The sequence below is a fragment of the Hypanus sabinus genome, chromosome 29 (assembly GCF_030144855.1).
Source record: "Hypanus sabinus isolate sHypSab1 chromosome 29, sHypSab1.hap1, whole genome shotgun sequence".
Taxonomy (NCBI): Eukaryota; Metazoa; Chordata; class Chondrichthyes; order Myliobatiformes; family Dasyatidae; genus Hypanus; species Hypanus sabinus.
In genome coordinates, this window is record NC_082734.1 from 7,746,665 (window position 1) to 7,757,130 (window position 10,466).

The 10,466-nt window shown below is 49.8% G+C and overlaps 1 protein-coding gene across 1 annotated transcript in view; it reads right to left on the bottom strand.

Annotated features, from left to right (window-relative positions):
• Positions 1-568: 568 nt before the first annotated feature.
• LOC132382758 (lysoplasmalogenase-like protein TMEM86A) overlaps positions 569-10,466 on the bottom strand; it is a 12,264-nt gene continuing 2,366 nt past the window's right edge. The window contains exon 3 of the mRNA XM_059953217.1: positions 569-996. Within this exon, the coding sequence (XP_059809200.1) occupies positions 569-996 (428 nt within the window). The remainder of the gene's footprint in view (positions 997-10,466) is intronic.

Consider the following 10,466-nt stretch of genomic DNA (forward strand, 5'->3'; position numbering starts at 1 on the left):
TTGAGTCCAGACAGCACCCTGGTACACCTCTTACTTGCGTACTCACTGCTTGTTATGCTGCTGGTGTTTAGGGCAGCAATGAAGGTTCTCCGTCTCTATCCACAGCCACCCAGGTGTACGAAGATTCTTCGTTGCTGTTTCTGAAACAGTCTTGCTTGACCGGTCAGGGTTGTTGGCCCTGAGCTGAAACTCTGCTCCTGGGCCACTCTTAGTCTGGCCTCTCCCCTTTGACCTGTTCGGCATGGGTGACCCCACCAAGAGCCGAAGCACAAAGCTCCCAAGTCGAGCCAGCGTAGCTCTCTGCGTTATTGGGGCACGCGAGCCTCCAAACCACGACAAGGTAGTGGTCCTCTCGGAGGCAAACTCCTCTGCACCCTCCCACATCCTTCCTATAACGAGGCAGTCAGAAATGAACACGATACTCCAAGTGCGGCCGACCCAGGGTTTGATAAAGTTGTTTCTGTGTTGTATTACGGACCTTACAAAGAAAAAGAGAGAGAGAGGGGGGTTTTTGTATGAAGGTTTAATTAATATTACTCATTCTGAGCTGCAGCCAGTAGTAACCTCTCTAATGTGTCTTCCACAGGCTGTCGTGGTCGGGGTCGTCAAGGACTGAGAGCGCGATGAGCATCTGTGCCAGGTAGTACGTGGACATAATGGTGAAGCGGGCATGGGGCAGGGGGAGGCAGAACCGGTCCACAGCCAGCACGAAGTCGGAGAAGATGAAGACGACTGCGCCGGCCGCTGCGCTCAGGGCGCCCCAGCTTCGTTGGTAGCCCGAGCAGCGGGCCTGGGCGAGGGCGCGCCAGCTCATCAGCGTCAGCACCGCGCTGTAGCCGCCCAGGGCGTAGAGGCTGCCCGTGTCCAGGCACGGGTAGATGGCGCCGTATAGGCCGATGCCCAGCAGCAGGAGCAGCAGGGCTATGCCTGGCCGCAGTGGCCGCAGGCCCAGCGCCGTGATGTAGAAGACGTGTCCGATGCCGAAGGCCAGCACGCCTGCAAAACAAGATGGCGAGAGAGACACCGTCACAGTCTGTCCTCCATCTTCCACTCCCCCTCCTGGGTCACCCAGAGCACCCCAACAACCTCACTGTTACCCCCTCCAACTTCCCCAGCTTTCTGTGTCCCTATACCCCTCCCCAGGCTCTATACCCCTCTCTGTAACCCTGTAACCCTCTCCAACTCCTATCACTGTAACTCCCTCCCAGCCTCTATACCCCTCCAGTTCCCACACCCATTCTATCCCTCTGGGCCTCTATTCCCCTCCCTATCTCTATAAACCCCACCAATCTCTACACAGCTCTCTACCTATATAACCCCTCCCCTGCCTCTGGAGTTCCTCCCTATCCCTGTCATTTTCATCACTATGTGTCGTGCTGTATGACAGATTATCGTGGTCTTTGGCCATGATTATTCTTGGCAAATTTTTCTATAGAGGTGATTTACCATTCATTGCCTTCTTCTTTACAAGACTCTGCCTTATCCTTGTACACCTTCCAATTCCCACAGCCCTCCCTATCCAAGTAACCTCCACTGTTCCCACACCTTCTCTATCCCTGTAAACCCCCTCATTCCTACATACTCTCTATCCCTGTAAACCCCCACATTCCTAATCTATCCCTGTAAACCCCCTCATTCCTACATACTCTCTATCCCTGTAAACCCCCACATTCCTAATCTATCCCTGTAAACCCCCTCATTCCTACATACTCTCTATCCCTGTAAACCCCCACATTCCTAATCTATCCCTGTAAACCCCCTCATTCCTACATACTCTCTATCCCTGTAAACCCCACGCTTCCACACCCTTCCCTACTCTTGTAACCACCCATGTTCCCACACTCTCTCTATCCTTGTAACCTGCACATCCCCACACTGTCTCTTTCCTTGTAACCCCCATGTTCCCACACTCCCTTTATCTCTGTAACCCTTCCAATGCCCACACCAATCCTATCCCTATAACCTCTTCCAGACTCTACCACTCTCCTTACCTCGTAACCTTCTTCAGTTCCTAAACTATGTCTGATCCTCTGGTCCCTACACTCTGTCCACCCCTCTGGGGCCTATATCCCTCCCGATGTCTGTGACCTCCTGAGCCCTACCTCTGTTTTAATCTCCATAACCCTCATCAGCTTTTCTCTTTCTCTTTTTCTTCCCCTCTTTCTCTCTATCTCTCCCCCTCTCTCTGTCTCTCTCCCTCTCTCTCTCTCTCCCACTCCTCTCCCTCACTCCCCTCTTTATTCACAGTGGCCCCCAGCGGCAAACCACTTCTGCAGAGAAGTTTTCCAAGCGCAGTCCTGGTCATGGAAAGACCGTGATCACCCATGTCATTTGACTTGGCACATTCGAATGGACCTAGATGCTGGCAGCCTAGTTCCCACGATGGAGGATACTACATCCCTATTACAGTAACCACCCACAGCCCTTATTTAGCAGCCTGCCTCTGTAAACCTACCCCTACCTTCATATCCCCCTATCCCTGCGAGTTCCTGAGGGCCTTACATCCCTCCCTGTCTCTGCAGACTCCTCCATCCCTTAGCATTCTCTCCATTCCCACAATTCCGGCCTCCACAGCATGTCCGAATGTTACGAAGAATAGGTGGAATTTGGGACTTCCGGTTGGTTATGGTGATAGGAAAGGCTGTGAGATTGGGAGGAACACGTCAGCAAAATCAGGCTGCATCTCTTGTGTTTAAGTTTGGGAGGATGCTCTGCAGAAAAGCAACAGGTAATAAGGATATAATAACAAGGAGCAGGAGCTGGCCATTCAGCCCAACGAGCCTGTTCTGCTATTCAAATAGATCACGGCTTTCCTGGCTATGGACTTAGCTCCTACCTTCCAGCCTTTTCTCAATCCCCCCGCTATAGAATGGATCTGACTGTGTTATAAAGTTATTTAATAGTCATAAAGTACAGCACAGAAGCAGACCCTTCAGTCCATCTAGTCTGTGCTGAACCATTTAACTCCCATTGACCATAGCCCTTCATACCCCTCCCATCCATGTACATAGAGTTACAGTGGAGTAGCCTCTATTGTTTCCCAGAGCCGAGAATTCCTCAGACCTATGACTCTTAACTTTATCCTAAGTTTACTCTACCAGATCCTGAGGCTTTGTCCCCTAGCTCTATTCTCACCAATTAAAAAAAAAACTTTCCTGCCTCTACTTTTTGACAAGTTACTCTCCATCTTAGGCAGGCAGGTGAAGCTGATGAAAAAGAAATTTTTATTTCCACAACGCATTTTGCAGCCCCATAAATACCTCAAGATATTCACCAGAACAGCACAAGTATCGATAACCTCCACAAGGCAACTTGCTCACAGGGATTTCACGTCCTTAGTCTGTCCTTAACCTGCTGCACCACTAGTGGCCACAGTGTGGCGCCTTTGGGTACGTTTTATATTTGATGAGGTACAGCCAGGAAACAGGCCTTTCTGCCCATCGAGTATATACTGGCCATCAACGTGCCATTTACACTAATCCCATTTGCCTCTCCCCACATTCCCATCAACTTCCCCCAAGATTCCACCACTCATCACACAGTAGGGATAATTTACAGCAGATAAGCAACCAAATAATTTTCATATTGTTTAATTATACAGCACAGAACAGGCCAATTAGTCCCTCTGAACTGTGCCGCCCAGCAACACCCGATGACTCTGATCTAACCCTAACCTAATCAAGGGTCAATTTACAAAGACCAATTAACCTAACCGGTACATCTTCGGACTGTGGGAGGAAACCGGAGCACCTGGAATAAACCCACGCATTCCACGTACAGAGATTCCTTACGGAGGGCTCCAGGATTGAGCTCTGAACCCCGATGCCCCGACAGCGCAGAACGGGTCCTAAGGTTGTAGAGTCATAGAAAAATACAGCACAGAAATAGGCCCTTCAGCCCATCTTGTGCCAAACTATCTAAACTGCCTACTCCCATTGACCTTCACTGAACACCTCTTAGACGTTGAGATCGCGCTCACATGCACCAATTTTACTGGCAGCTCATTCCACACTCTCATGACCCTCAGAGTGAAGAAGTTTCCCCTCATTTCCCCTTCAACTTTTCACCTTTCACCCTTCACCCATGGCCTTTGGTTGTCGTCCCACCCAACCTCAGTGGAAAAAGCCTGTTTATATTAACCCTATCTAAACCCCTAATAATTTTGTATGCCTCTATCAAATCTCCTCTCAATCTTCTACATTCCAAGGAATAAAGTCCTAACCTATTCAATCTCTTCATAAGTCAGGTGCTATTCTATAATTTATAACAAATATATATAAAAAATGAAGTAAGTAATACACAACGAGCAAAGTCCTGAGGTAATGTTCATGGATTCATTCAGAAATCTGATGGTGGAGGGGGAAGAAGATGGTGCCTTTTTGGAGTGGAAGCATTTCAACACGGTGCATAATTACTGTGGGGTTGGGAATGCACACCTGTTGTCATGAAATGGTTAAAACGTTTGAGTGAAACTCAGGCACCCTGGGTATGAAGCTGGCACGTGCAGCCTGAAACAGTGAGTCACTTTCCAAAGTCTGATGCCGGGGACACGGGGCAGACACCGAATGCAGAGAGATAACGGTGGAAAGTGCAGAGACAGGGAGCCACATCACCACAACCTCTGAGCAAAGCAGAAACCAAAGTCTTCAACAGCAAAAACACTCACACACCAGACATGCAAACCCTGGCTTCAAATCCTTCCACAGGCTTAACCCAGCCTCCAAAACAACAACCCAACATGGTAACCTCCTCCAGAACTACACCCCAACACCGTAATCTCCTCCAGAACTACACCCCGACACTGTAATCTCCTCCAGAACTACACCCCGACACTGTAATCCCCTCCAGAACTACACCCCGACACCATAACCTCCTCCAGAACTACACCCCGACACCGTAACCTCCTCCAAAACTACACCCCAACACCGTAACCTCCTCCAAAACTACATCCAGAACTACACCCCGACACTGTAATCCCCTCCAAAACTACACCCCAACTCCGTAACCTTCTCCAGAACTACACCCCGACACTGTAATCCCCTCCAGAACTACACCCCAACTCCGTAACCTCCTCCAAAACTACATCCAGAACTACACCCCGACACTGTAATCCCCTCCAAAACTACACCCCAACTCCGTAACCTCCTCCAGAACTACACCCCGACACCGTAACCTCCTCCAAAACTACACCCCAACACCGTAACCTCCTCCAAAACTACATCCAGAACTACACCCCGACACTGTAATCCCCTCCAAAACTACACCCCAACTCCGTAACCTCCTCCAGAACTACACCCCGACACTGTAATCCCCTCCAGAACTACACCCCAACTCCGTAACCTCCTCCAGAGCTACACCCCGACACCGTAACCTCCTCCAAAACTACACCCCAACTCCGTAACCTCCTCCAGAACTACACCCCGACACTGTAATCCCCTCCAGAACTACACCCTGACACCATAACCTCCTCCAGATCTACACCTGACACTGCAACCTCCTCCAGAACTACACCCCGACACTGTAACCTTCTCCACAACTACAATCTGACACCGTAATCTCCTCCAGAACTACACCCCGACATCGTAATCCCCTCCAGAACTACACCCTGACACCGTAACCTCCTCCAGAGCTACAACCCTACACTGTAAACTCTTGCACCCCTCTCCTTGTCACTGGAACCTCCTCTGTCCGACACCCCTCATAACTGTGCATCTTCCTCTGGCCCCACGTGCCTTCCAAACACTCAAATTCCCTTCAGCCCTGCTGCATCCCTCTCCCTGTCACTGTATCCTCCAACCTACTTCTGCCCCATGTCCCTCGGCAGCCTCATCCCACGGTCCTGAGCAGCGGCCGGTCGGAGGGTTCGCAGGCCCGGGAAGACATAGCTCACTCAGGTTTGCCGACCGGCTGCAGTTTCTTTTCGGGAGCTTTGAGCGGGATCTGCTGGGTATTCGGGATCGATTGGCAAGAGCAAATTAAAGTAAGGCCGAGAGGCCGTCGTTGGATTGGAGGGCTGCAGGCTGGTTGAGGCTTCAGTTTGAGAAGTTTTCCTCCCCCCCTTCTTTATGTTTGCTCAGTATGTTGGAAGTGACATTGAAATGCTCCTCCTGTGGGATGTGGGAAGGCAGGGTGACCTCCAGCGTCCCTGACGACTACAACTGAGAGAAGCGCATCCAGCTAACAATCCGTGTTAAGGAGTTGGATCTGGAACTGGATGAACTTTGGGTCACCGGGGAGGCTGAAGGGGTGATAGGTATAGAGAGATAGCTACACCCGAGGTGCAGGACGCAGGAAACTGAGTGACAGTCACCAAAGGGAAGGGGGTTAAGGAGCCTGTGGCCCTCCCCCTCAACAATCAACTTCCGGTAATTCCCTCCCCCTCCCTTCCCCATCCCAGTTTCACTCTGCCTCCTCCTCCAGCTGCCTATCACCTCCCTCGTGGTTCCGCCTCCTTCTACCACACATAGTGCTCTCCCCTTACATTCCTTCTTCACCTTTCCTGCCTATCACCTCCCTGCTTCCCCTCGACCTTGCCCCTTACTCGTTTTTCACCTGGCACCCACCAGCCTTCTCCTTCCCACCCTCCCCCCGCATTTTTTATGGGGCCCCTGCCCCCTCCCTCTTCAGTCCTGACGAAGGGTCTCGGCCCGAAACGTTGACCGCTCGTTTCCACGGATGCTGCCCGACCTGCTGAGTTCCTCCAGCTTGTTGTACGTGTTGCTTTGACCCCAGCATCTGCAGCGTACTTTGTGTTTACCCCCCAACAGTAGGTTTATCGCTTCGGCTACTGTTAGTGGTGGCGGCGGTGGGGGGGGGGGGGGGGGGGGAGGAAATGACCTAGGGGAGGGTCACAGTGGTCGGGTCTCTGGCACTGAGTCTGCCTCTGACTCAGAAGTGATGGTGAGGGTGGAGAAGAGGCAAGCTGGTTAGTTAGGGGAACAGAAAGGAGGTTCGGTGGGCAAAGGCATGACTCCTAGATGATTCATTGCCTCTGGGTGCCAGGCTCCGGGACATCTCCGATCGAGTCCTCGGCATTCTTCAGTGAGAGGGTGAACTGCCAGAGGTCGCGGTCCATGTAGGTACCAATAACGTGGGTGGGACGAGTGATGAGGTTCTGCAAAGTGAGTTCAGGGAGTTGGGTGCTAAGTTAAAGCACAGGACCTTCACTGTGATCTCAGGATTGCTATCTGTGCTACATGCTAGTACGGCCAGAACCAGGAAGATTATACAGTTTAATACGTGGGTCTGCGAAGCAGTTGTAGTAAGCTACAGGTGCGGGGGGGGGGGGGCATAAGAATTTTGGATCGTTGGGCTCTCTTCCAGGGAAGGTGTACAGAAGGGGTGGTTTGGTTCTGAACTGGAGGGAGACTAACATCCTAGTGGGAAGTTTGTTAATGCCCCGTGGTGGGGTTTAAACTAGAGTTGCAGGGGGATGGGGGCCAGGGGGCCAGAACAGTTAGTGGAGAGGTTGCGGAGGCCAATGTTGGTCAGTCAGGAATCGAAAGGTTGAGCACGGTGTGACCAGTGTCCTGAGCTGCGTATGTTTCAATGCGAGTAATATCGTAGGAAAGGCAGATGAGCTCAAGGCATGGACCAACACCCAGAATTATGACATTGTTAGCCAGTAGTGAGACTTTGGAGGGGCAGGACTGGCAGCTCAGCATTCCAGGGTTCCGTTGTTTTAGACACGACAAGTGAGAAGGATTAAAGGATTAAAGGAGTATGGGTGGGGGGGGGGGGTTTACTAGCCAGGGAAAATGTCACGGCAGTGCTCAGTCAGGACAGACTGGTGAACTCAACTAGTCAGGCATTATGAGTGGAACTGAGAAATAAGGAAGATATGACCACGTTAATGGGGCAATATTACTGACCACCCAACAGTCCAAGGGATTTAGGTTTGTAAAGAGATCGCAAGTTGATGCAAGAAACACAAGATTGTTATAGTAGGTGATTTTAACTTTCCGTATATTGACTGGGACTCCCATTCTATAAAAGGACTAGATGGGGTAGAGTTTGCCAAATGTGTTCAGGAAAGTTTCTTCCATCAGTGTGTAGAAATCCCAATGAGAGAGCATGTGACACTGGATCTGCCATTAGGGAATGAGAGGATGGGTGACAGAAGTATGTGTGGGGGAACTCTTGGCACCTGGTGATCACAATGCCATTAGTTCAGAGTAAATATGCAAAAAGGTATGTCTGGTCCGTGGGCTGAGATTCTAAATTGGAGGAAGACCCATTTTGATGGTATCAGAAATGATCTGGCAATGGATTGGATCAGAAATGGATTGGGACAGGTTGTTTTCTAGCAAATATGTCCTTGGTAAGCGGGAGGCCTTTGGAAGTGAAATTTTGAGAGCACAAAGCATGTATATGCCTGCCAGAATAGAAGATAAAGATAGTAGGTTTAGGGCACCTTGGTTTTCAAGAGATATTGAGGCTCTGGTTAAGAAAAAAAGGAGGCGCATAGCAGGTAGGAACAAATAGAGGTTATGGAGAACAAGAAATGCAAGAGAACGCTTTAGAAAGAAATCAGAGGGGCTAAAAGAAGGCATAAGCTTGCCCTAGCAGACAAGGTGAAGGAGAATTCGAAGGGATTCTACAGATATTTAAGAGCAAAAGGATTGCAAGGGACAAAATTGGTCCTTAGGAAGATCAGAATGGTAATCCACGTGTGGAGTGAGGTGAGATGCGGGAGATGTGGACTGAATTTATTGCATCTGTATTCACTCAGGAGATGGACACAGAGTCTATGCAAGTGAGGCTCAATGGTGTCAACCTCATAGACCTTGTACAGATTACAGAGGAGGAGGTGTTTCCTACCCTGAGGCAAATCAAGGTGGATAAATCCCCAGGGCCCGACAAGCGTTCCCTCAGACCCTACGGGAGGCAAGTGCAGAAATTGCCAGGGTCCTGGCAGAGATATTTAAAACATCCTTAGTGACAAGAGAGGTACCAGAGGATTGAAGGATGGCCAATGTTGTTCCGCTGTTTAAAAAAAGGCTCTAAATATAAACCAGGGAATTAAAGGCCATTGAGTCTGACATCAGTTGTGGGACAGTTATTGGAAAGTATTTGGATAGACATGGATTGATTAGGGATAGTCAGCATGGCCTCATGCGTGAGAGGTCATGTCTGACCAATCTTACGGAATTTTTTGAGGAGGTTATGAAGAAAGTCGATGAAGGCAAGGCAGAGGATGTTGTCTACCATGGACTATCAAGGACCCACTTGGGAGGTTGGTCAGGTAGGTTCATTTACCTGGCATTCAACATGAGGCAGTAGAGCACAGAACACAGAAGAGTTCAGCACAGGAACAGGCCATTCAGCCCACAATGTCATGCTGAACCATGTGCCTATCCCAATGTCTTTTAAAGCCTCTAACATATTTGCCTCTACCACTATCCATGACTCTCTGAGTAAAAAAACACCCCTCACATTCCCCTTGAACCTACCTCCTCTCACCTTCAATACATGTCCTCTGATATTAGACATTCCTACCCTGGCTACTCTATCTGTGCCCCTCATAATCTTATAAACCTCTATCAGATCTCCCTTCAGCCTCTGACGCTATAGAGAAAACAGCCCAAGTTTATCCAGCCCCTCGTGATAGCACAAGCCCCCTAAACCAGGCAGCATCCTGGTAAACCTCTTCTGCGCTCTCTCCAGAGCCTCGACAGTGGGGGAGACCAGAACTGTATGCAACACTCCAGATGTGGCGTCACCGGAGTTTTATAAAGTTGCAACATATCTTCCTGACCTTTGAACTCAATGCCTCGGCTAAAAAAAGCAAGCATTCCGTGAGCCTTATCGACCTGTGTAGCCATTTTCAAGGAGCTGTGAATTTGGATCCCAAGATCACTGTGCTCACCAAAACTTACTCCTAACAGTATACCATCTCCTTGCAACACATCTGGGTTAAACTTCAACTGCCATTTCTCTGCCCATATCTGTAACTGATCTATATTGTGCTGTTTTCTTTGTGTGTCTTATCCGTTATCCACAACTCTATTAATCTTGGTATCATCTGCAAATTTACTAATCCTCCCATCCACACTTTCAACCATGAGGTAGTAGATTGGATTAGACGCAGGCTTTGTGGGAGAAGCCAGGGAGTGGTAGTAGAGGGTTGCCTCTCTAACTGGAGGCCTGTGACCAGTGGCGTGTCAAGGGATCGGTGCTGGGTCCATTGTGGTTTGACACCTATATTAACGATCTGGATGATAACGTGGGGAATGGATCAGCAAATCTGTGGATGACTCCAAGACTGGGGGTGTAGTGGACAGTGAGGAAGGGTATCATGGCTTGCAGCAGGGTCTGGACCAGCTGGAACAGCCTCTAAAGGACGTCCCTTTAGAACAGGAGGCATTTCTTTAGCCAGAGGGGTTGTGAATCAGTGGAATTCAGTACTTGATGGGTGCGGAGGCCAAGTCATTGGGGATATTTAAAGCTGAAGTCGATAGGTTCTT